At 37.9% G+C, this 27909-nt stretch overlaps 1 protein-coding gene across 3 annotated transcripts in view; it reads right to left on the reverse strand.

Annotated features, from left to right (window-relative positions):
* Positions 1-936: 936 nt before the first annotated feature.
* The window catches only part of TBC1D4 (TBC1 domain family member 4), a 66578-nt gene continuing 39605 nt past the window's right edge, over positions 937-27909 (reverse strand). Inside the window, exons 10-18 of one of the 3 annotated variants that reach the window (XM_047080674.1) lie at positions 25688-25845; positions 23486-23698; positions 20604-20762; positions 17715-17873; positions 14823-15067; positions 10072-10231; positions 7386-7555; positions 4807-4983; positions 937-2274 (exon numbers count right to left, since the gene is read on the reverse strand). In XM_047080674.1, coding sequence (XP_046936630.1) covers positions 2041-2274; positions 4807-4983; positions 7386-7555; positions 10072-10231; positions 14823-15067; positions 17715-17873; positions 20604-20762; positions 23486-23698; positions 25688-25845 — 1675 coding nt within the window. In that variant the 3' untranslated portion in view covers positions 937-2040. Of the gene's footprint in view, positions 2275-4806; positions 4984-7385; positions 7556-10071; positions 10232-14822; positions 15068-17714; positions 17874-20603; positions 20763-23485; positions 23699-25650; positions 25846-27909 lie in introns of those variants that run through there. The other 2 variants (XM_047080692.1, XM_047080682.1) reach the window with 2 other exon arrangements.

A 27909-nucleotide genomic window follows, 5' to 3' on the forward strand; every position in this document is an offset into this window, starting at 1 on the left:
AAGGTAATTTCCATCACCAGACAGTAACTAGATGATATCTGTCATATTCCTCACAGGAAAAACCTCACCTACAAATAGAGAAATTTGGGGGAATCCAAGAAACAAATCAGCTGAAAACCCCAACTTAATAGGGTACCTAGAATCAACATTTCCTAAAACTAGAAACTGCGTTAACTTTCCTAATAAAACTTTATTTTCTTTTTTAGAAAAACTGCCTGGATTAGAGGGCATGCTGATCTGTAACAGGAATCATTACATTTATACTAAGTAATGGTGTAAAGGCAAGGGGTTCAGATGTTTATCATCTGCTCTTCAAGGTTTTCCCAAACCTCGAGAGCTTTGCTCTTTCTCTATAATATACTGTAGCTTGTGTATAAAAAAAATCCTCTGAAGAAAATTATCCTAGATAATCCATCTGTGATAAGTACTGCAAAAAGCAGTGATGATAAATAATTGTTTGGAGAGGCAAAAATGCTGCATCAACTTTCAGAGGCACTATCATAGACTCATCTCAAATGGAGAACTGCAGGTGTGCTCTGAAAATTACTTTCCTTCCATATACCCAACATGCATGAATGTCCTCTATTAAGCTGTAGCCTGAGGAAGCTGGGAGTTCAAATGCAGAATTGTAAATCTTAGAAAGGGCCTGGTGCCACTTGTCACTTCTCTCCAGTGGATTTCAACAGTTTATTCTCAAACATTTCACAATTCCCCCAAACTTTCACATACAAGGGAAAGATGATCAAGAGATTAGATTCTGTCCGTTGGCAACAACAATAAAAAAATGTGTCAATATAGGGGCACCTGGGTGGCTCAGTCGGTTAAGCGGCCGACTTTGGCTCAGGTCATGATCTCGCAGTCCGTGAGTTCAAGCCCCGTGTCGGGCTCTGTGCTGACAGCTCAGAGCCTGGAGCCTGTTTCGGATTCTGTGTCTCCCTCTCTCTGACCCTCCCCCGTTCATGCTCTGTCTCTGTCTCAAAAATAAATAAACGCTAAAAAAAAAAAAATGTGTCAATACAGCATATTATCTTTAGAAAACCAATTATAATCGCATTTCCCTATCTTTCATTGCAGGTAGAGAGAACTAAATTAGGAGTTCCCAATTGTGGGAAAATGCCAAATCCTTGTCACCAATTGTGGCACCAAGTAAAAGGGAGTCCATTCACAACTATAAGCAGTAATTTAAATTAAAAAAGTAGAAAGTTGATCTAGACAATTTAGGTCCTAAATTAAATTTTGGAAGCCTGATATTTTTAGTTTGAGTAATAATGCTGGCCTAATTTGCTAGAAAACTAGCAACATTCTTTTTCACCTTGAGCTGGGTGGGTAGACTCCACTATGATGTCTTGCTTTCTCCTTAACACACATCCAAAGTAATGCCTCGCCTGACTCAAAATGCATGTAGACACAACATGCTAGTTGGCACAAAGCTGGCAGGGGAGGAAGGCCCCCACCTTCCTGAAAAATCCATAGGAGCATGATTGGCAATCAGATATACATAATGTCAGTAGATTTTAAGACAGATATACATAAAGTTACACAAATGTTTCTACCTCTCCACCACTGAGTGAAACATGCTGCTCTTTGGAGAAAAAAATACATTCATTTTTTTCAAGTATATTTCAATATACAAAGATGCTCTCAGCTTTGTTTCACTACAAAGACAAAATGATTTCACATACGTCCAAGGGGAATTTCATTTTAACTTCCCTTTGGTGGGGGTTTCATGAAGTTCTGATTTAAAAAAATTCACTAAATATACATCCACTCTTTTGATATGAAAGCATGAACTGTTTGTGTCCATTTTCTATATATGTACATAGTCAATACCAACAACAGAAAAAACCAGTCTACGTATGTACAATGGCTTAGGATTGGCGTACTCTAGTAAGACCGAGGTCCACCAGCTAGGACACGGGCGCAGCACCAGACTCAAGTGCTTCTGTCAGCTCTGGTGTCCAGCGCTGGGCCAGCAGCATACAGACTCTTCCCTTCCTCTCCGTTCTAAGAGCATGTTCTGCTGAGAGGGCACTTCTTCAGTTATGGCTTGTTTCCTGTCTTGGCTTTGTTGTTAGGGTTGCAGTTGAGGTCCCTCAGCAGAAATTCACAATTGGCGAGCGCATCGGTGGGCAGCAGCTTCCGGATGTGCTCCACTGTCTTTTGATAAGCCATTTTCTCTTGTTCCAGAGTCCGGATTAAAGACTTCATTTTGGTCTCTCTGGTCAAAAGGTTTTCCAGATTGGATTCCAAGGTCTGGATTTTAGCATGGGCTAACTGTTTGGGGGAAAGGAAAAACAATGCAAATTCTCCCAAATCAAAAATCTGAAGACTCTGGTTCCTCATCAGACCAGCATCCCGACCTTACACGTATTAACCAATCATATCATATTACTTAATGAATAAAATAGTATGTGAAACAAATACTTTGAAACCCTTCATGAAATGGATATTTTTCAATTGCTCTAAAATAAAACTGTAGTACCAACAAAATACATCTCATTTCACTGAATACACCAAAATGCGGTATTAAATCAGCATCCTACAGGGGCGGGGCCACTGGAGTGAGTGGGATCTGGATGAAGGAGAAAAAGGAGATTCCTGATGCTCCCTGGAGGTGCTAAAAGAGGCTTTTCACCCTCTGACTAGAAATATAGGGTTTTCTAAACACATACTTTGGATCCTATCAGTTTCAATTGGTGTCAGGGGTTCCCACATAACTTGGGAACCAAGACGTGATAATGATATTTAACTGTCAATGAGAAAGTCTGTGGAGCACCACCTGGGTGACTCGGTCGAGCATCCAATTTCAGCTTAGGTAATGATCTCGTGGATCGTGAGTTCAAGCCCCACGTAGGGTTCTGTGCTGACAGCTCAGAGCCTGGAGCCTACTTCAGATTCTGTGACTCACTCTCTCTCTGCCCCTCCCCTGCTCATGCTCTCTCTCTCTCTCTCTCTCTCCCCCTCTCAGAAATAAATAAACATCAAAAAAAAAAAAAAGAAAAAGTCTGTAACCATTAATAAAAGTCATTATAGGGATGTCTGGGTGGCTCAGCCATTTAAGCATCTGACTCTGGCTTTTGGCTCAAATCATGATCTCACTGTACGGGATGGAGCCCTGCATCAGGCTCCATACTGACAGCACAGAGCCTGCTTGGGATTCTCTTTCTCCCTCTGCCCTTCCCCCACTCGCACATGTGCACTCTCTCAAAATAAATAAATAAACTTTTTTTTTTAAAGTCATTATAAAATGGGTCCAAACCCACTTTCCCTAATAAGGAAGTGCTCAATTAATCACCATTGAAGCATCGAGTAATAATATTTTCTTTTTTAAAGTAGACAATGTTGTCTCTTTCTTTGAATAGGCATATAATTTTCTGTAGGCAGAGGCTAATGGAAGATGAAGTGAACGAAGTCAGTGTTCCTATTCTTGGAGCAATTACTCTAGAGACTCCTCATTTTTAAAAAAATTTTAATGTTAATTTTGAGATAAAGAGAGACACACAGAGCAAGCAGAGGAAGGGCAGAAAGAGAGAGGAGGATACAGAATGTGAAGCAGGCTCCAGGCTCTGAGCTGTCAGCACAGAGTCCAATGTGGGGCTCGAACGCATGAACTGCGAGATCATGACCTGAGCTGAAGTTGGATGCTTAACTGACTGCGCCACCCAGACAGCCAAGAGATCCCTCATTTCTAAGGCTTTCTCTCCTAGTCATTCTTGTCAGGGAACTCACCATATAGAAACAGAGTTTTAGTGGTCTCTAGTTTGGGGACAGGTGTCATTCTGGAAAATGCGGGGTAAACAGAAACCAAGGAGCCATGAGACGCTTAAGCTCCAACTCTGAACACATTTTCCCCCACCTCTCAGAAGGTTCTCCTTCTAACCTCCCCTCCACCAATCACTCTCAAACCCTGCCCCTCAGGGCTTGGCTATACAGCACTTATCATACAAGTTACAGGTGCAGAATATTAGTTTATACTAACTTGCTTATTGCATTTGTAAATATACATTTATAAATACATATATAGTATTTTATATTCCCAAATAATTGTAAACTTGATGGCAGGGACCATGTGTTACATGTTTTCATTCAATTTTCTCTAAAATGCTTCCTTTTCTTTCCATTTCACTGAGTTTTACTCTAGACAATTTCCACTGCAAATCATTTCTGCAAATGATTTCTAGCTGACCTCCACACCTTCTCTCCCCATTCAAATGTGTCCTCATCAAGGTTTCCACACTGATCTTTTGAAAGTACAGTTCAAAAACCCTGAGAGATTTCCTTCTCAGCAGGATTAAAACCATGCTCTTCTGTTTGACACTGAAAGTTATCTACAGTTCTGCCTCCATCACATTCATCCCATCTCTCCTGAACATAAACCTTAGACCCCAAGATTACTCTGCTGCTCTGCCCCGTCTTCCTCATTCATACCAACCCCCCCATTCATTTCTCCCACCAATCCCTCAGGTCCAGCTCAAGCCCCAAGGCCTCCAGAGCTCTCCCAATTCCCCATATTCAACCCCTCCTCCCCTGAATGTAGCCAAATATGTGCAACACCCTATAGGTATTTAACCAGATTCTGCCTAGAATTGTCATTTAATATTTTGTGAGTGTAAAATTTCTCTCCCAAGTGATTTTGAAGTTTATATGGGCATCTGTAGCCCCCAGAACACTTGGACGCAATCTGCCACACAGACCCTCTGTCAGCAATGGTTCACTCTATGTCACATCTCTGCCATTCCTGGTGTATTGTTCCATGCATGGAGGAGGCAGTCAAGTGCTTTTTTGATCAAATCTTTATATCCTTACCTGCAACTTTTCTAGGAGGTCCATGTTTTGCCTTTTCAGTTGGTTATTGGCCCTCTCCAGCTTTTCCAAAGGTTCACTATCCTCACAGGCGTATGAGGATTCCTGAAGCTCATCCTGCAGCACGTGGTATTCCACCTCATATGCATGTAACTGTTTAGAAATATCCATCTCAAAAACCTGCCATGAAAACACAATGGGTTCATCTGGCTTTTAGTATGGATACCAAAATACAGTCTGTGTATCTGGGGTACTTCACATAGATTTCCAAGTGCTTACTAATGAAGAATAATATGGCATATCAAAAGGAAGAAAAACAGATATGACTGTCTATATAATGACAAATGGATTATTTCTACACAATTGAAACATTCTCATAATGAGGCCAAGACGATAGAATAAGTTAATGTTTAAGGGTATTTTGCAACTAAAATATACATAATCCAGTTACTCTCCAAAAATGTAGCATACCAGATACAACATTAGTTACTGGGTAACTCGAACCTATGTGAGAGATAATCTTTGCTGATTCTTACCTCTGTTAGAGATAATCTATGCAAAATTGCATAGGGTATTTCTATAATAAAGAAACCAAAAATACTTCTAGTTACTTGTGAATGGGGTAGACAGGTCTTACACTAAATGTCTTCATCCATTTGCTAATCCTTGTAGGCCTCTATGCATCTCATATTCTACCACACAGAGAATCTTCATAATTGCATTCCCTGAGCACTGCACAGAGCTGTAGGGTTTAATCGGGGCTGCCTCTGCTCTCCCATATCGCCACCCCGCAGCAAGACAGTTTGCTTAGAAGTCAGTGGATGGGTAATGGCTCCTTAGTCTAAACTTGCAAGGGAAGGGAGGCAGCAGCTGCCATTTAAGCAATGGTGTCTACACTAACACTGTGGGGAGAAAAGAAACCACAACAAACCTGATTTATTTATCCTACCATGATCAGAGATACTCAAATATTAGAATTTAAATGGGTTGTCTAGACAACCTGGTCATCCCTCTCAAACAAGTATCAGTTTTTCCCTACCTAGTGGGAAATCATGGACACAAGGGACTGTTGCACAACCATTAAAAATGATAGCATGGATCTGTATTTATTGGTATGGAAAAAGAGAGGTTGTAATTTGCCCAATGTGACAGAGCTAGTAGGTGGCAAGGCACAAGAACAAGATGTCAAACTCCCTTTCTCTTGCTCTAAACCCTTTTATTGGCCATCCCAAGTGCCTCTAGGAAAGTGGTAAACTTTATCAATACTCATAAAGCAATACTGCTTTATCTACAAATCGGAAGCTTTGTCATGCCATCTGAGTAACATCAATATACAACTACCACTTAACCTAGTCCCTGTGAAGAGCCAGGACTAGATACATGGTGTGCTGATTACTCTCCATTTGCTTCCCAGATCCAATTCTCTGCCCTCATCTATTCTGCTGGACCTGGGAGAAAGACCCTTGGGACCTGCATCTCCCTTTCACACCTCCTTTTCTGCTGGCTTCTGGTTGGGTATGGCCCAGGAGAGCAGCTGCAGGAAATCAGAAAGAGGAGGAGAGGTTGTATTTCTTCCTTGCTCCTTCCTTGCCTGGCTCACCAAAAGTACAAAAGCTCCAGAAACTCCTCCTGCATAGTTCCAGCACTCATTGGGCCTAAAAACACTATTAGATCCTTCCTCTGCCCCCTCAACACCAGAATATCAACAGCTTCCCTCTGTCACTAGCTCCTGAGCACCTGGACAGCCACACTTGGTTCTCTTAACCCTGCCTAAACCTCTGTAAGTTGGTAGCTTTGTTTGAATCATTAAAGACCGTTTCCTGCAAGGGACCCTAATCAATACATGAAGTCTCATTTAAGCTTCGTAAAACCTCTCAGATCAGTATTGACCTATTTGAGAAGTAAGAATACTAGGGTTCAGAAGATTAGGGAGATGTGTACAAGCCCACCAACTAATAAAAAAGCTAGAGGCTGACGTAAATCCAATACTAATTCCAAAGCCTAGGCTCTTGCCACATGTACTCCTTATATGTCTTACATTTTTTTTTCGAGAAAGAAAGGGGGTGAGGGGCTGAGGAAGAGGGAGAGAAAGAATCCCAAGCAGGCCCTAAGCCCAGTGCAGAGCCCTACATGGGGCTCGATCTCACGACTGCAAGATCATGACCTGAGCCAAAATCAAGAGTAGGATGCTCAACCGACTGAGCCACCCAGGCACCCCCATGTACTCCTTATATATTTAAGTAAGTCTCATTTTTATTTTATTTATTTATTTACTTATTTATTTAGTCAGTCTTCCTAACTCTGTCAGCTCTGTCTTCAGTCTTACCATTGGTCTAAATTGAAATTCACCAAACACTTCTTATGTAGCACTGAACCACTTTTCCTGTGCATAGCCACACAGGCAGTTTCACAATGTAGAAACTTCACAATAATCTCACTTCCAAATAAAATAAATCTGATGAAATTTAAAAAAAAAATCTATCAAGCAAATCTAAGTCTTTATACTAAAGCATTTTTAATATATATTTAGTAGAGAAACTGCTGAGTGATCTTATATCTTGCCTTTATCATTTTAATCATACCTGGGTAATAATTTTTTCCATTTCAGATGTATTCATATCAGGTAGTGTGGTTTTAAGAAACTCGACAATACTTTCAAAGTTCTCACATTCCATTATAAGTGTCTCCTGGCTGCTTAGCAGACTGAGCGCAACCTTAAATATAACTTCAGTTCCCTGAAGAAAAATAATATCTAAAAAAAAAGAGATACGATTTTCATGATCAAAATTATGCATCCACTATTGTAAAAAGTACACTCTTTGTGTTATTGGATTTTTGTGTTTCTTGTGGTGGTGTTGTTTTTAATGCAGTGGAATCACAAAATATTCTACAAAAGAATATGGTCAAAATCACCTAGATTAAAAATATATATATGACTGAAACCAACAAACAGATGTTTAACTATTCTTCTTACTTCTTTAGGAATGTCAGATAAGGCCAGAGAAAAAGGTTAGTTATATATCTCTTTGTCTACGTATTTATAATTTTTATTATTTATTTATTTTTAAATGTTTGTTTATTTTTGAGAGACAGACAGAACATGAGCGGGGAGGGGCGGAGAGAGAGGGAGACACAGAATCTGAAGCAGGCTCCAAGATGTCAGCACAGAGCCCAACGCGGGGCTCAAACCCACGGACTGTGAGATCATGACCTAAGCTGAAGTTGGATGCTTAACCAACTGAGCCACCCAGGTGCCCCTATGTATTTATAATTTTTAGTGGCAAATTTAGTGGAGACTAGGTAAACCTAAAGATGTTTATTCAACTGATACTTCAATTTTGCTTCCCAAGACTAATACAAAAACAAATCAGCATAACCAATTAGTACTATTTAAATTCTTATTACCATAATAAAAAAGTAAATGCACCATCCACATACAATTAAACCTATATTAGAGCAGGAAATTAAAAAAAAAAACTTTAAAAGAAAAATCAAAAGTAATATATAACCTAAATCAGAAGTGAAAGAGAAAAAAAAAGAAAACCTACCCTAACTCTGAACTCTGCTTCCTAACAAATACAAACAGGCAATAGTTTTGAAAGTACCAGATATTTCTATATGAAAGGTTCAATCTTTGCCACTCTGGAATCAGTAATATGTAATAAGCAAGGGAGTCCTTAGAAAACAGGGAACTGTGACTTTGGCTCATGCATCTTTCCCTTTCCTGACTACCTCTATTCTCTACTAAATTCAAAGAAAAGGACTGAGCAGCTACTGCAGAGCTGACAGCATCAGTCATATTTTCACTGCAAAAAAAAAAAAAAAAAGACCTGGGGAGGTTTGTTTCTTGAGCTCTGATATCACATTCCCAAGGTAAGTCAAAGAGAGATGCTTTCAAACATTGTTTTATCATTTTGATTTGGTAAATTATTCTGAGAAGAAAAAATATATAGATCCCAAGAAGAATATATATATATATATAATGAATGAGAGGATTTTAAAAGACCCAAAAATAGGAACCCAACCCCTACCCAAAAACTAAAGTGGAGAGAAGCAATCAAGTATTTCAATAAAGAAGAGAAATTTGGTGAACATTTGATTCTGCACATCTTCATTTTTCTCTTTTGCTGCACTTTGTCCAAAGACCATATTACACTAATGCACTGTTTAACTTTTTAAACCACAGCCCCCAGTAAGAAAGAAACTATATACTGTAATCTGGTGCATGTGTACATATTACACATATATCTTCAAAACTGAAGCTTATCCAAACATTTTCCTTACCATTTGATATACTCTGATATTTTCGTTGTATTCCATTTTCACTCATTTTTTTTTTCTAATACTGGTAATAATCTACAATTGGGCCAAATACAATTTGACAAAGAGCTCCAATTTAGCAAAGGCAAAGTTACAAATATCACCATGGATACAAGATAAGCAGAATGTAAAAACTGTAGGAGCTCTTTCTGGGGTCACAGAGGTCCTAAACATCTTTAAGAACAAACCTCTAATAAAGAGTTGTTTTTATTTATTTTTTATTTGTTTGCTTTTTAAATAATGGATTAGATAAACATAACTAAAGACTTTTGAATAGATTTAAGGGCCCCCAAAAGATGCATGAACCATGTCATACTCTTTTATTCTTGGTGCCAAACAATGTGATGAAGCAGAAGGAACTCAGTAACTAGCCTCATGCCTTACCGGCCATGTTTAGTGCTGTTACCCTGAGCCACCCAGTCTTAGAGACTGATGCCAGCACTGCACTGGCATGGAAGGAGAGTCACTTAAGCAACAAAACAGGAATTTCAGTTACCCTATTAACCAAATCAGACTGTCATTAGAAATCACACTGATATAAGTTACGTCCATTGACTCAACCAGAAAACATGTTTCTCTCTGTTTTGAATTAGTGTTGAAGGAGATAATGGGGAAGTAAAAACAAAAATAAAAACTGAGCTAGGAAGCATGTGTATAAAAAAATATGGAAAATGATACGTAGTAAGTCCTTAGTTTGGATTAAAAAAAAACTTCTTCACAGTTTACTCAAATGCAGGATCCAATTCTTCTTTCCCTTTAATTTCAATTTCATTTAAGACCAATATGATTTCAAACTACTCTCAGAAAAGAGCCAGGCAAATTTATTAAATTGCATTAGCAATTTGCTTTTCTGTATAACACACGATAAAACAATCAGGCACCACACTGGGGAGAGGGATATTCCTTGGATTAATAACATTGTACCATTTGATCATAGGCATCTCTTACCAAAAACTCTGGCTACAAATCCTAGTGGAAACTGAGAGGCAAACAATGTGAGGAACCAGGGGGCAGCATAAAGACTGGGGCTGATTTCATTTTCTTCAAGATGATTGTAGAGATCTCTGTGATAGTCATGAAGGAGCCTGGACAACTGGTACATTTGAATCTAAAGTTAATTTGGAGAAGAAAAATAAAATATTATGCATTTATCTGTGCATAAAATACACTAACTTTAATTTTATTTACCCCAATATTTAATAACAAAGTCACACATATTCAATACATGAAAGTAGTATTTTATTTTTATTATGTTAAAGTTGGTATTAAAGTCCAAGTTCACTTAGCTGAGGTCATAAAGCAAGTCACTGAGAGTCCATCTGAGATGACTACACAGGTTTCTTTACCATATGTTTTTTGGTGTCACATACATACGTGGAAATGGTTGTTTTTCCTCATGTAGGAAGGCACTGCTTTTGGAATTTAATCAGAATTGTCCTGGCTTAGGACTCTCATGGAAGGTCTATTTCAATTTCAGACCAATTCCAGAAAAGCCTCCATTCTAAAGACTCTACATTTAGTTCAGAAGCAAAGTTTGTCTCTGTTTGCTGGCCCAGCAGCTGAGTTACGATGGAGCTCTGGCTTCGACCCCACCAGGCAACGAGTGCTGCCAGGATGCTGCCTGGCTTAGAATGTTATGGAGGCAGAAGTTTGGAATAGGATTTCTAATATCCAAGGTATTCCAGCAGCATATTTTTTATGAAAAGGGGGATTAAAGCCAAAAGTGCTCTAGTATTAAAAGAAGAAATTATTTCATTCGGTTACTGTTTTATTATTGGTATTTTTAAAAACATTATAAAGGCAGAATTATAGCCTTTAAACTCATATGTCTGTGGTCGCTAAAGGTAAGGCAGTAGCAAATAATCAACAAATTTGTGAAGTGTTTACATTTTTATCCACACAGTAACATCCTGAGTAGTGGTTCCTTGATCAGTTATATCCGTTTGACATTTTAGTGTGAAATGTGTATGCTATTTTATTAAGTCTAGCACAACTTCTTTCACTAGACAATATCATCAAAATGTTACCCTCAGGTAGTTAGCTTTATAAAAACGCATCAAAATAACCGATTATATTGTGAATTCAACAGTTGTTTCCAGAGCGCAAAACTAAAAATCAAAGTACTATATATAAATACGGAAAATTATTTGTTTGATCTTTATCAATAACACATATCTGTGGAAACTAAGGTCCCACACAAACTAAAAGGACAGAAAGAGCCACAGGAAGTCATAGCTATGAAACACAGAGCTTAGCTGCAGTCAAACATAAAGGTTTACAAGAATGCGATTATTATCTCAGTCATGTTGAAAAAAATCATAGATTTCCCTGAGGCCATTTATAATTTAGAAACTAGACATCCTATGTTCCATCAATAGAAGAATTAGTATTTTGGCAGCACAAAAATCAAAGAAGTCTAATTAGCAGGATAAAGAGAAAGCATATTGGCAAAAGCATTCTGTTCTTGTTCTGTTAGGATTGTGACACAGAAGCAATACTTCAACGTTCTTTTTTTAAGAACCTTTTTCTTTTCTGCATTCTAAACCAGGAGATCGGAACATTTCTTCCATCAAGGTATATTTACATTAAATTTCTTCTGATAAAAGCAAATAAAAACATAATTCAATCTTCCTTTGAAGGAAACTTTAATAATAAAATGCCATCTGCTAAGAATAAGTAATTCTTCAGTTCTACCATACAGATAACATGGAAACTCTTCCAATGGAAGATTTAGAGTCCGAGGAGGGAGATGTGGAGAGAGATGAGAAAGGTAGAGAAGATGGGGAGAGGGGAGAGCAAAGACGTCAGATAAAAGACACAATGCATGGGGCGCCTGGGTGGCGCAGTCGGTTAAGCGTCCGACTTCAGCCAGGTCACGATCTCGCGGTCTGTGAGTTCGAGCCCCGCGTCAGGCTCTGGGCCGATGGCTCAGAGCCTGGAGCCTGCTTCCGATTCTGTGTCTCCCTCTCTCTCTGCCCCTCCCCCGCTCATGCTCTGTCTCTCTCTGTCTCAAAAATAAATAAACGTAAAAAAAAAAAAAATTAAAAAAAAAAAAAAAAAAAAAAAAGACACAATGCTTTTACACTCAACACAGAAAACTGCAGCCACAGAACATAAGGAGACAAAGTTAAAAGAGACCTCAACTCCCTCATTTTACGGATAAGGGAACCCAGGCCAAGAACCTGGAGTGTCCACGCTCACACTGTGCAGGTAACCAGAAATCCTACCAAGTGATCCATGGCCACTGCCGTTTCCACTTCTGAAAGTTACATTGATTGGATAAAAAAACACTTTCTGCTCCTGAAGGTGGAAAAGTGTTGTACCTCACTTACAGAGCAAAAAGATCTATTCTCCTGGAATACGGTCCCCCATCTTGCAGGTTCTACAAATGCTACCAAAGATTAAAACATCTTCATTGTCATAATTATGGACATAAAATATTTACTGGCAATTGCAAGTCATATAAATGTGTTAATCCAATTTACGTGAATTCTTATGATACCAAACTGATGATTTTTTTAAATTGAAAATAACTGCATTTCTAAATTGAGAACTACATTTATTTATTTACTTACTTATTTATTTATTAGAAAGAGCCCAAGCGGGGAAGAAGGTCAGAGAGAGGGAGGGAGAAAGAGAGAAGAGGGAGAGAGAGAGAGAGGGACAGAGAGAGAGAGGGAGAGAGAGAATCCTAAGCAGGCTCTACACTCAGCACAGAGCCTGATGCTGGGCTTGTTCCCATGACCTTGGAATCACGACCTGAGTGGAAATCAGGTGGCAGAAGTTCAACTGACTGAGCCACCGAGGCACCCCCTGCATCTCTCTTTCCACTTAGGGACCTAAATCAAACACTAGTCACAGGTACTTTCCATTCTTTAATATTTTTAATATTAGCTATCCAAACCTATTTCTGGAAATCAGAGCTACTTAATTCGTTACAAGGGCACCAATGCTTACTATCCAGTATTAGATACTTTAGAAATAAAGTAAAAAATAAAACATTCCATTGTCGTTATTTGACTTGTGGCATGTTAACACACCTGTGAATAGTCATCAACTAGGAATCAAGTCACTATATTTATGGATCCTGATAAAGACCCTTTATATGAACTCACATCTGAAAACCCAATGTTAAGAGGGAAACCCTAGCTCCCTAGCAAAAATTTCATCTTAAAAAAGTAAAGAAGGGGTGCTTGGCACCTGGGTGGCTCAGTCGGTTAAGCCTCCGACTTCGGCTCAGGTCATGATTTCACAGCTTGTGGATTTGAGCCCCATGTCGGGCTCTATGCTGACAGCTCAGAGCCTGGAGCCTGCTTCAGATTCTGTGTCTCCCTCTCTCTCTGCCCCTCCCCTGTTCATACTCTGTCTCTCTCTCACTCAAAAATGAATAAATGATAAAAAAAATTTTTTTTTAAGAAAATGAATTGCTTCCTCTCCATTGATCCTCTCAAGAAAATACCATTTACTGCAACATTCACAAGGTGAAAACCGAGTCCTTTCTTGCCTGTAGAATGGTAACTAAAATATTAAATGTAAAAACTGATCCTTAGGAACCAGGAAAAGGATATATTTTAAAAGCATTTTTAAAATATTTCACTTCTTATCTACAGCATGATATTATGACTAACAGATCTTGCCTACCTCATTTCAAAGGAGGAGAACTCTGACATTCCTCTCTTGAAAGTCTTCTTTTATATTTTTACTACTAAAAGCTTTAAATTGAAAGGTAGTGGCGGTTGGTGATATCATATCTATAGATAAAATTTAAACTGCTTGTTAGAAACCAATACACTAAGGAAAGGGGAATTTTAACTAGAAAGGAGAAATGTGTAGACAGGGAGTCCGAAATAGGTTGAAGACCGCAGTGGGAGTGAGTACCCCGCTTAAAAGGACTAAAACATCTTAATGGTGCTTCTTCAGTGCATGCTAAGAAAAGCGGACCGAAAACTACCACTGACTTTGGGCACCTTTTCCTCTAGAAGGACCTATCTGACATAAAGATAAAGGAGGAGAGACATGGTAAGTTCAAGAAGAACCATGACACAGATATGTGCCGCTGATGCACTCACAGTAAAAGAATAAGGACATATTTTTAGATTTAAAAAAAAAAAAAGATTTGATTCTATTCAATTGACAGGTTGAGGAAAAGTGAATAAAGAAGACTTGATTCTTTCTCTATTTCCACTTGCAGACTTAGGGGAGAGAGACTTGAGTACCCACTACCTTTCTAGAATTGTTCATTTATTCACTTCAGGAACTTTATGGAAGAGTTTTTCTGCATATAGATGTCCTACTCTTACAGGTTTAGCAAAAGTACAAATCCCACATACTAAAATGTCAAAAGAAGCCTCTACGTTTATACTAATTCCAAGACAATGGGTCCAAATTTCTTTCAGTCTTTTCTAAAATTTGTTTTACTGTTTATTTATTTTTGAGAGAAAGAGAGAGAGGGAGAGTGCGAGTGGGGGAGGGGTAAAGAGAGAGACACACACAGAATCTGAAGCAGGCTCCAGGCTCCAAGATGTCAGCACAGAGCCCGACCTGGGGTTCAAACCCATGAATCACAAGATCATGGCCTGAGCCAAAGTCAGACGCTTAACTGAGCCACCCAGGCATTCCCAAATTTCTTTAAATCTTAACTGTAATGTAGAAGAGGGCTAATGCTACGATTTCTGGTAACAGCTTCCCATGTGCCTCACCTGCAGCGACATCATGTCAGGTCTGTACTGTTTGCGGAAGCCCTGGTCATACATGAGGAATTTCAGCATCTCAAAGGCTTGCTCTTCGCTCATGTGCAGAAGCAGGACTCCAGCCACAAAGCTGATCCCCTGACAGTAACCCACTTCTTTGTCCAGCAATGAGTAGGCTTTCAAGAGGTTAAAGAGTGAGAGCTGTCCTGCCCCAAGCTGTGCTGAAAAATAAGGGTGAGTAGGAAATGTCCTTCCTGCAGAGGAAGAGAAAAGAAATATTTTTGAGATATCCTGAGCTTTGGAGATAAAAGTGAAATTGCAATGCAGTGATTTCCAGGAAATAAACATTCTTTTCTGAACCAGTGAGAGCTGTGTGGAATACCCATCTAACTAAAACTCTCTCTCCAGCAAGTCCTAGGTCCTACCTGCCAGACCACCACCCCATCTCTACACATACAAAAGTGAAGAAAACATTTGATGCTAAAATAGCACTTCTTTCTAGAAAACAACAATAACAAAATTCACAAACAAATCATGGACATGTCCAGGAGAGATCCCAGGAAAACAGAATACAAAATCTATTCTGGCTATAAATGAAGGCAAATTCCAAGTTCACATAAAGACTACCCTCCGAGTAAAATCAGAATTCTATCTAAGTTATCACATTATTTAAAAGGAAATCTTAGGGGGCGCCTGGGTGGCGCAGTCGGTTACGCGTCCGACTTCAGCCAGGTCACGATCTCGCGCTCCGTGAGTTCGAGCCCCACGTCAGGCTTTGGGCTGATGGCTCAGAGCCTGGAGCCTGTTTCCGATTCTGTGTCTCCCTCTCTCTCTGCCCCTCCCCCGTTCATGCTCTGTCTCTCTCTGTCCCAAAAATAAATAAACGTTGAAAAAAAAAATTAAAAAAAAATAAAAGGAAATCTTAGTAGCACCTAAACAGAATTAGTCCTGCTTTTCCTGTATGTAATATGACACTGGAGGAGATTTTTGAGGACATTTTGTTTTATATTCAATCTATTGTTCAGGAAATACTTCTTTTTTTCAAATATCCTTTGCTCTCTGTTTCTTAAACCACCTCCATGAGCCATACAGACCTCTTTTCTTTTTTCAAAATAGCCAAAAAGCAAGTAAAGCAAAGGGCCAAGCTGATTTCAAATAAATTCCCCTCTAAAATTCACCTCTGAGGATAAAATTACCATAGAGATACCCAACAAGCAAACAAAATCAGTTCTGGATCACTGAAAAGCTGGTACTAAACACTGAAACCCACCCATCTTCATCACCAAGGCTGTAGACACTGGCATGGGACTTTTCTTATGCCCAAAAATGAAGGGGAGATCAGTTTCCTTGCAAAGTGACTACTCATGTCAGTGAGAACTTATAATGCCAGATTTTTAAATGTTTTCCACCACATATGCTTAAAAGTGATCTTGTTTCCCTCCTCCCCCCAGGAACTGATAAGATTAATTTCTGCAGAGCAAGGGGAACATATGAGAAAATAACAAGAACACACTGAGGAAACACAGATGGCTACAAGTAGAGTTAAACAGTTTTTTAATCATCATTTTACTTTATTACTTAAATTTTTTGCTGAAGAAAACTATAAATGTACTCTCTACCCAAGACATTAATTCTAGCTTCATTTTTTTTTCTGACCAGCCTTGCCTTATAATCTAATTGCATCATCTCCTTCTCTTTATTAGGATATCTTCATTAGCCCTAAATGAACCATCCCCATTTCTAGTCTGGTCATCAATTTCTCGTCACTGAACCACAGATCTGTGGGGATCCACAGGGATTGCCTAGTTCAAGGTCCTCATTTAAATGAAAGGACTGAGTCTCAGAAGCAAAATAATTTGCCTAAAACCACAGTTTAGTGGTAGAATCAGACAAGAACTGAAGTTTTAGCTTCTCTGTAAAATTCCCCTTTACAAAAAAATATTAAATCAAAAAATACTAACTGAGTTGGGTCCTTTCCCAACAAAAGCTGTTTATCATCCAAAAGGAACAGAGATCAAAACTAGGTTTTGGCCAGTGATTTTTATATGCCCTAATATAAGGGGACCCCAAATATAAGGTAACCCCTTATTTTCCCAAATGGGCTCAAGTAACATATCTGGCCACTTTAAATATACCATCTTTCAGGGATACAGATAAAAAAGTCAAATGCCAATGCACAATATTTAATCCAATTAATCAGACATCTTTAAATAATAAAATATATAGTATAAAATGATAAATTAGAGAAAAACTAGAGACAATGTAATTTTAAAAATCATACCTTTTTTTACTTTCCATTAGTTATTTGAAATACAGACTTTAAAAAGATAGCTTTATGACGCTATCACTGGAAATTCTCCCAGTCACAAGTAGCCATTCATATAATATTAGGACAGCTCATTTTTCTTTCATCCTATAGGGATGTATTCATGATTCCACAGCATAACCACTTATTGTGCTGCTTTTTAAAGTGATATTCAAAGGCCTGTTTAAATTTTAACCTATTCTATCCTATTTTAAAACCAGTGTTGATTGAGAAAATAAATGCCTAACCCAAACAAAAGTCAGTTTTTCAAAATACAGGAATTGAAAGTCCCTGATAATATGACCTTTATAATGATTCAAATATAAGATAACACCCTTTTTCGGGGGCAAAGTCTGGGGATGAAAACTTCATTTTGTATTCAGGCATTTATGGTATTTTCAACCAGACATGAAGTCAACTTGCCCTCAAGAAAGGGGAAAGTCGGCAGCTCTGTATAATTCAATAGGTCCTCTTTAGCAACACCAAAACCAAAACAAAACACAAACTACCACAAAACCCCAAGCAAAACCCCCCAAAATACTCAGGAAAGGGACGTATCGTTTGCTTTTGTACAATAATCAATATGACAAACATACCCAAATCCACAAGAATGGCATGCTGCTGAGCAGTGAGCTGCTTTAAAAGTTCCTTATAGGAAACGTCAGGAGGCTGTTGTTTATTGGGCAATCTGTGCCTGAGACGGTATTGTAAAGCTAGGAACTGCCAAATTTCTCCTCGTCGACTTTTGGGAACACCTACGAAGATAAAAGGCAAGGTCTCTGGATCTCTGGAATGAAGTTGCTAAACCACAGCTGATGAACTATGTAATGCCTGAAAACAGGCAGCTGTAAGGTCCTGTGTGCCACCCTCCCTCCCATCACACAGTATGATGTGCTGAGAGAGCATATTTTGATCCTGAAGCTGCTGATATCTTGCAAAAGATATCCTGAAGTTTAATCCTGAAGCTGCTGATATCTTGCAAAAGAAAACCCTCAAGTATCAATAATAAAGGCAATGCTGGGGCGCCTGGGTGGCTCAGTCGGTTAAGCGGTTAAGCGGCTCAGGTCATGATCTCACGGTTCCTGGGTTTGAGCTCTACGTCGGGATCTGTGCTGACAGCTCAAAGCCCAGAGCCTGCTTCAGATTCTGTGTCCCTCTCTCTCTGCCCCTCCCAAGCTCGAGCTCTGTCCTTGTTTGTCTCTCAAAAATAAATAAATGTTAAAAAAAATAATAATGAAGGCAATGTTAACATCAGCCAACACTGATTGGGCACCTAATACAACATTCCATCAATGGTGCATTGCCACTCAGCATTGTACCTGTGCTCAGAAAACAACCAAATGAGGCAGGTGATTACTATTATCCCCACTTTCCAGATGGTGAAGCTGAGGAAGAAAGAAGCAAAGAACTTGCCCAAGTTCACACAGCTTGTAAGTGGAAGTTTAGGATTAGAACTCTCCAAGTCTGGCTTCAGAGGCCAAATTCTGAAACCATGAAATGTATCCCTGCCTATTCCCACCTTTTATTTGGTTTAAAGCTAGTAATAAATGCCAGTACTTATAAATTCTAAGCATTTGACATTAATAAGTCTCTGTATAAGGCAAACCAAGAATATACGTTGCTACTTACACATCTGTAGGATGAATGAATGAATGATCACATGTAAAATGTCATTTGGGGGTAACTTTCATTAGCCCACTAAATGAATCTCTGATAACATGAGTGGGCTGTTTTATTATCCATCCAACAACAATTTTGCAAGAAGGCAATTCACTTCAGCTAAACAAGTCATCTGTTGAACATCTAACACATAGCAAAGTATAGAGAATGGCACTGAGGATACTTCCTCCCTGGGAGATGAATAAATCCATTCTCAGGAATTAGTCTCATTCATTCATTCATCCATGTATTCATTCAGTGAATAACTTGTGCAAGATCCTTTTTAGGTGCTAGGTATGCAGTGGCGGGGTGAGAAAAACATTAAACAAATATATGCCTAAATGCAAAATTATAATTATGATAAGCACCATTAAGGAAAAGAATCGTGAGAAAAAATAATGAAGCAAAATGAATTGATTTTGGTGGAAGAGAGGGATTTCTGAGGAAATGGTATTTGAACTGAGATCAAAAAGATAATAGGATTTTCCAAGCTGGGAGTGTGGGCAGCAATCCCTTCAGGAAGGGAAACGTTTGAACGCCCTCAGAAAGGCAAGGAATGGGGTGAGAAAGGAAGAGGAGGAGGAGGGGTGAAAAGAAAAGGATGATGGGAAATAGGCAGCAGGTGGAGAGGTAAGGATGAGAGGTTAGGGAAAACTGGAACATTCCATGCAAGAAACAGCCTGGGACATATACTGGGACCCAGTGTAGTTCAACCTCTCTGGAACACATGATACAGGGAGGGAGGAAGCAGAACATGAGATCAGAGATGAAGGAGGCAGAGATTATGGTGGGCCCTGGGCAGAGTGCTCAGAGGTTCAAACTGTATCCTATAAGAAATGGGAAGCTGAGCACCCCTAAAAATCTTTAAAACTCATACCAAAGAATAGTGTGATCGACAACCACACACATTCTATTACCCACTATTCTGTCTCACAAATAATGCAATCAATGAAAATGTTTAGGACTTCCATATCTTCAAGGAAAAAAAAAACAATAAATGTAGCATCTTACAAAATTAATCTCAACTTCATTTAAACTTAACTATGCAACAGTTTCACACATTAATCATAAGCTTTTAAAACAAGATTCATTAACAGATATCTTTGGATATTCTTGGATTTTTATTTTGCACTCAGCTTATATATAGGTCATGAGATCCTCATTTTAATAGCTGGGTCACAGAAATGCACCTCAAATATTCACATGCTAAGCAGTTTTAATTTTAAATTTAAGATGTTTAACTATCAGCCATTTTATATGACAGAGTAGCAATGCAGTATAATGGCCAAATAAAAGCAATTTTTCCAAAATAAAGGAATATATACATGGAAGGAAAACTGACTGATGAATAAAAACATAAATCTGTTTACATGCACACATACATGTAGGTGAATATACATATACATATAAACATTTCTGACTAAATGATGGAAATGAGTCTAGTTTGTAAGTCTAAATTATTTTTATGGATATGATCCAAGGTCTCTACCCATGCATTCACTCCTTTCTTGATAAACAAAAAAGACAGCTGAGAACAGCTGGTTGAAGAAGACAGGAAAACCTATAGAAAAGGTGTCTGCTAACTCCTCAGGGACCATCTCTCCATTAGCACTGTTTTCTTCCCAACAAAGTCACTGACTGCAGTCAAAAGCAAATTACTTCCCTTTTTTTATAGGCAAAGCACAAGGACAAAATTATGCCTGAGCTACACAATCAAAAAATCTCTAAAGATTTTCTCTAAAAAAGATGATTAACGATGATCCACCTGAAACTAATGTAACATTGTGTGTCAATATTACTCAAATGAAAAAGGCAATCCAGAATACCTTCTTTAAGACAAATATGAATGTCTTCCATATCGCTTCTGATTTTAGCTCTGCAGTTCAACAACTTCTTATCCCAGGTTAGTAAGACCTCCTTCTGACATACACCAACTTCTTCATAGTCCAGTTTAACTTTTCTGGACTGGAGTTCATCTCTGCTTGCTAAGAAAAACAAAAGAATTTATGTAAAACTGATGTGTTCCTAGAACACAGAATTTTAAACATTTTGTTGTATTTGTAAAATCATACCAAATGATTTTTAGGAATCAACCACTAACAGGTAGTCACAAAGTAAACTTAAAAAAAGTGAGGAATGAATATATACATGAAATGTTCCCAAACGGAGTCATATCACATAAAAAAGTATCAGGAATAACTTTCTAAGGAGGTTTTACTCTGTATCTTACAGATGGGAGCTCTACTAAGCATAAAAAACTAAGCATGTTCCCTACGCTGTAAGTTTCAATTTTTTTTGACAAATGTGATAGCCTCAGATGTGACAACTTGCATCATTTTCAACACCAATGATATTTTATATATGACCTATATGAGAAAACAATACCTCGTGCTAACCTTGATTAGAGAAATACTGACCATGGTAACCCAATACATTTTTATAATTATTCCCAGAGTTACCAATACTTCTTTTAAAAATGTTAAGTCATGTGCCTCTGTGTTCATTTTTTTCTTAAAGAAAAAAATTCATTTTATTGAAATTAACACTACTTCTGTTTTTAAAAATAGTACAGAATTCTCTCTTGTTTGATGGTCTAAAATATAAGCCCAGAGCTCATTAAAGAAAGGCCTATAAAAGCAACTACTAACTTGATGTGTTCTTTATCTTGAATACTTGATTCCAAAAGAGTAAAGGAAGAAAAAACATTTAGCTATTTTTTTTTCTCTTTCATTAGGATCACATTGAACAGGAGTCTCACAGATTAATGTGTACTCATTCAAGCTCACAGTGCTCAACCCCTTACCTTCTGCAACACAAATCTTTGTCATGCATCCAAAGTCCTCGACAGCACAAAAACAACAGCAGAATGAGTATTACCCTTTACTTAGTGTGTTTAAAACCATTCCAAAGAATTTAAATATCTTATAATATGGTTATTCAAATAAAGAGTAAAAGTTTCTACTGAAAGTCCAGATATAACCAAACTTTCACTATGAAAATACTCCAGGATACCACTAGATGGCCTACCTCTTGGATACCACTAAACTCACAGAGAGGAGCTTTGCTTCTCAATACTTGCTTTATATTTCTCTATGGTAATCAAATTTTTTTGAAGAAGTGGGTTCATTAAAGCTAATAATTAATATAACCCTATATGTTACTTTACTAATTATTTTTTTATAATGAACAAAAGCATATTTCCTTTTTTCCCCCCTGCAACGTTCTCTAGATCTTTATTCATTTAAGAGAATAATCAAGAGCTATGTGCCAGCTTCAGGGCCTGAGGATAAAATGCTGATTAAGAACAGTCAACATCTGCCCTCACCTGGTTAACTAGGCAAAAAATAAAGAACCATCAATAAATAATTATCCATTGACTAGAATTTTAATAAGCTCAACTATTTTTTGTCTCTGTTACTTAAATACAGAAAAAAAAGAACTCATAAAGGTTTCTGACCATATCTGCTAAATGTCACCTCCTCTCTTATCCTGAATATGAATTGAATTTCCATCAAAATCTATAAAAGCCCGGGTGGGCATACCATTTATCACATCAAACTTTTAAAAGTTTGTACCTTTTAAAAGCTGTACCAATAACAATCAATTGGGTTTTTAATTTTAAAGAAAAAAAAAGATTTACTTCCTAGGATATTTAAAACTTTACGTACTTCCAGTCTGCCAAGAAAACAGCAATAAAGAAAATTACTCCCTTGCAAACTAAATATTGTTCAATTTAAAAACAGAATTGAGTATTAGGTGTAGTAAGAGGAATCTTAAGATAGGTGATGAGCATAGAAATGTGAATACCTGTTCTTAAAAAAGCATTTTGGAAGACAACACAATAAAAGCAAGCCACAGAAAAACCTAAATTGTACATTTTCCTATAATCTTGTAAATCAAAGGACCCACTTAAGCTAAATCGTTCATTTTACACATGTGAAAAACAAGGCCCTTTTAGGTTAAGTGCACTGCCAAACATAGTAACATTAATACATTTTTTGAGTTTTGGTCCCGTCTGCACATCTCCTTATGTGTGGTTCATATGGAGGTAAATAACATCATTCTTTCGAAGTCTGGAAAACACATTCTAAAACACTTGTTCATAAACTAAGCAATAAAGCACCAGTAATACCACAGAAGCTATTGTAAATTATCCAATGATAAATTTAATGATTTGAATATGATTTTTTAAGTAGAAAGTATATAAAGCAATAACAAAAATTAGGAACTTTGATTTGATAACAGGTAATTAGATAGTTGAACTGGGTACAATACAAATAGAATTTATTTGAAATAGGCACATTTCCCTTATTATAAATGCAATTAGCCTAAAAGGTGAAAATCAATTTCAAAAAGAATTTTTGAAATATTTTTCGTTTAAGGGTTTTTTTTTAAGTAATGCACAATAATATTAGACTTTCAGTCACATCAAATATATGGATGCCACACTATGTACATTTTCTGTTACCCAAATATACTCTAAAGGTGTCTGATGTTTTAGCTATTAAACAAAAATGCAAGTATTTTAAGCTGCACATTCCCATGTCATTGCAACCTCACAAAATAAAATGAAACAATTATAATCAGTAAAATCCTAGTCAAAAGTGCACTTATACTCCTTGACTGAGTGTGGGGAAGACGGGGGTGGTTTTAACCTAAAGCTTTCAATGATAGTATCATATCATTTAGCCCTGATTGAATGGCTAACCTTCAAGTTTCTGGTTTTCTTTCTCCATTCGAAGCAACAAGATTTGTTGATGTATTGCTTTTCTCCACAAACTCCTCAGTTCTTCTGACTTCTTTCTTTCTTCAGCCTTCTCCGGGTCATCATCTTCACCAGACATGAATATAACCAGGGGTTCCTCCTCCATGGTTGGAGCAAGAGGGGACAGTGGCAGCAGCTCGTTCCTGTCCAGTCCATCTGCAGAGAAGAAAACAGTGAGAGGCATTCCTAAGCAGTAACCCAGACTACGGAAGCTTTCTCTAGAATTGATGTTCTCTCATCCTATCTTCCACCTTTAAAGCTTTTCACAAGGCCACTTTCCCAGTAACTGCATTTCTGGAACTAACAGCTTAAGTAAATTCACTAAACTAAATTCCCCTGCCAGATTTCCCTCTCGAGTTGAAACGAAAGCACATGTAATTTCTCTACTTCTTCTTTCTGCACACAATGACCTATAAGATAGGTGCTCTAAGATGAACTGGCAATCCCCAGAGCCCAACACTTCTGCAATTTATCTTTGTACATTCTCTGATTGTGCAAAACAAAAAGGTTACGTGAGTAGGTAATAGTGATCTCCTAAGGTCTCCATCTACCATCAGACACAGTCAAGAGAAGAGCAGCTGAACAACGTGGGGCCTGTCTTGGCTCAGCACCTCTGCTCGCTCCTGCAACATTCTCTTACCCAATTCCTGGAGCTCGCTCTCTCCCTCTGTTCCAGGCCATTCTTTGCACCTTTGCCAATTAGTTTCCTATTAACAAACATGACTATGTCTCTTAAAATATTTCAACAGTTGCTTATGCCCCAAAGCACAAAGTCCAAACTACTGCAAACAGCATATGGACAGCTTCAGACTCCTGCCTCGTGTAAACTTCCCAACCTGTGTTTCCATCTCCCATCCTCTGCTCCTGTCATGCTGAATTTCTCACGATTCCCTAACCTGCAAAGTTCTCTCCGATGATGTCAGAGTTTTGCTAGTTTCACTTCCTGAAACATGCTTCTCCCAGCAATGAGTTTAAATGTAAATAGCCAACATTCCTGTGAAGCTTTCTCTGGCCACCCTAGGCAGAGTTAATTTTTTCTCTAGTAATGTCAGTTTCTTATTTCTTTTTCTTTACTAACTGACCTCTGCCCTTACCCTTATTATTTATTTCCTTAATAAATAATTTTTTAAAAATTTTACTCAAGAGCTCCTTTTCTAACTTCTTGAATTAAATACTTAGGTATATTTGAGTTTTGTCTTTCCTGATTTTAAAAATGCCCTTTAAATACAACTCAATGTTGATGTGTAGGGCTCTGAACATATTTTCTTCCTTCTAGTTTCTAGTAGTTTTCAGTTTCCAAACACATGAAACATTTTAGTTGTCTTCTAATTCTTGATTCCTTTTTTTTTTTTTTTTTTTGCACTGTAATCAGAGATTATGTGATTGTTTCATTAAAATAATGCCTTTGTGGCCAAGTGCACAATTTTTTGGAATGTTCCATGTACACTAAAAAATGAATGAACTTTGCCTATGGGGGAGCAATGTTCTGTATAAATATTAGATCAAGCTTGTTAAATTATATTTCTCAAATATTAACTATATATACCCTCCTTGTATTTAATTTTTAGAGAAAAATATGTTAAAATCTCCCATGAGAGCTACTGATGTATTTCTTCCCAATATTCTGTGAACTTCTATTTTCTAACTTTCAAGGCTATATAATTACGCATGTTGGCATAATTGATCATCATTTTTGTATCTCTGTTTATTGTTATAATTTACTTTGCCCCTTTGGACGTCTTTGCTTTAATTTCTAACAGGTCTCATATCTTTTGGTTGATATTTGTCTACTGTCTCTGTATCCATTTCTTAATCATTCAACATTTTGATGTCACTTTGTTTTATGAGTGACCCTTGTAAAGGAGTAGGTTACTTTTCTAATAATAAAAAAAAAAAAAATCTATGCTTTTCTAGCAGTATCTTAGTGCCCAGTTTGGGGAGTTCACTCATTCACTCATCAAGCATTTACTGAATGTCTACTACGTTCTAACGATAGCTGAGAAGTTCACCACCATGTCATATATGGAAACAGAAGTTATTTCTCCACTGAAATCACTCAAATCTCTTTGTACCCAAAGCACTGCATTCCATTCCCTAGTTTATGATACCGGTAAGGAGTAATTCTTTAGTGTGTACCACACAGACCCTGCTGCATTGCTGAGGGAGATTTGTTCATGGGAGAAGCAACCCTGAGGAAAATGCGCTGCCTCCAGGAGATTCGACGAGGGGTGACGGGAGTTCCTCCAGCGTTTAGGGACTCATTGCTGCAAGTAGACGAGGTCCTTTTTCTCCCCTCTCCATCACTGTGGAAAGCAAATAAATATGTAACTTGTAAGGAGAAATGCACAGCACGGTTCTTCACAACCACACGGTAGCACAAGCCATTCACAAGTCCTGCCATGGGCAAGCACAAGCCTCAGGCAACAAAGAGCGATGCATCACTAGGCACACTGGTCATCCAGGCCACAGCAGCCTGGGGAAAATGCAATCCAAGCCACAGCCCAGGCATGAGGAGTTCACCTGTTTCTACTCATTCCATAGTAGCCAACCATTTCAAGTCCTAACCCGAGGAAAAGATGAACGTATACAGAGGCACAGAGGCTGCTTAAGTAATGAACTCGTGCTTTACTAAAAAGTTAAAAAGTGCATTCTAAACAATGTAAATGTTCTGTAAGAGGTTCAAAAAGAGCTTTCCTTATACTCTTACAGAACAGACTGATAAAGATAGCTTCTTATTGCCTGTGACTGTCGAGATCGGTCTACAAGTTGCTAGCCACCAATATGTGGATCATGGCAGAAAGTAACCCGAAAAAAGGAGGAATGCTTAACCTTGGGATTATTATTAGGTAATATATTAAGAAAAGAACTGTGATCAATAAGACTGGCTAGGTTAAGATAAAAAATATTCAACATCTCTCTACAGGAGGATTTCACAGAGACTGTAATATACTGGTGTGCACTATGACTTTCCGAAGAGTGAAGTAATATATAGATATGCCCTAATCTATTTCAATCATTTGACCCCATAATCACCTTCCCCAATTTTGGAGGCAGGGAGGGGGCTTTGAGCATGTGACAGCTTTATACATTAGTGCTTTGTGAAACGAACATGTGGAAATGTGGGTCTGCTCTAAAACTTTCATTTCCTAGGAAAGAACATTCTAAGTCATGCTAGGCCTATCTGCAATAAAAGATCATCCTGACTCAAACTCACTTCTGAGATGAATCACTTTAGCAGCTGGAATGCCATGCAATAATTGCTACTGTTAGTGGTGGCAACAGTACATTTCAAAGTCTCTGGGCTTTCCGGAAAAAATGATGAAGGTAACAGTATTTATGGCTAGTGATACCAACAAGTGAAGATCCAGGACTTTTAATGGAGTCCAAAAGAGTCAATGCTTAAGTCAGAAAGGAAATGTAGCTAGAAAATTCACCACCTGCCTCAGTGGTACTGAGGCCACCAAGAAGAGAGCAATTCAGCACCTGCTTATCATATTTTTATTTATGTACCCATGGTCATCAGGTAATTCCGTTATCTCTAATCTTGACCTATCTTCCTGGAATGATTACTTCTAGATTAGCTAAACTAAGGTTAAGAAAAAGACATGCCTTCAGCTGTTGCACAGTTGGCAGTGTGATAGATTAGCATACTTCAGAAAGCAACAACACATATATCTCAATACAGTCAAACCCCCTTCGTTAGATAAAATTACAACCCTAATATGTGTCCATGGTTCAAAACTCCCTGTAAGACTGAATAAATATGTTCACCTTTACTTCCGCTTTGGAAAGTATTAACTCAAGTATTTCCCTTTTAGAAACTATGATTCAAATGTTCTGCAAATAATAGTTATATCCTAATAAACACTCTTGAAGTACTCTGTATCTTCACTTTGGTAACACTATCTCACGAGCAGTTATTTGCTAAACGCCCAGTTAATGGACGTATTTCTAGCTTCTGGTATAATAACTGGCAAATAATAGCAAACATTAACTCAGAAGGTTAAATGAAATGGACAAAAAAATCATATGGGCTAGGCTAACATGCCAAGAATAACTAAAAGAACACCTTTTTAAAACCTATGTTGGTAGCATGACTTTTACATCCTTTTTGGCAAAAAGCTCTAACAGCTCTGTTTCCCGAAAGTACAGACCGAGCTGTTGATGGCACTGGTAGGTACTGACAACAGCAGCAGTGTTAGTAAACAGCGTAAGGCATTGTTTTTCCGAGTAAGTGCTGTTCCTGTCCTGCATAAAGGCATCAAAATTTATAATTTAAGCCTAGAAAACTAAGTGAAAGACTTCTGTAAAGTATCTGTTTCAATGCCTCAAGGGGTAAGTGTTCAATAATTCCTCTTAACTATTTA

The sequence above is a fragment of the Lynx rufus genome, unplaced genomic scaffold, assembly GCF_022079265.1.
Source record: "Lynx rufus isolate CCGP_SWC_20201006 ecotype Redwood Valley unplaced genomic scaffold, mLynRuf1.p SCAF_1, whole genome shotgun sequence".
Lineage (NCBI taxonomy): Eukaryota > Metazoa > Chordata > Mammalia > Carnivora > Felidae > Lynx > Lynx rufus.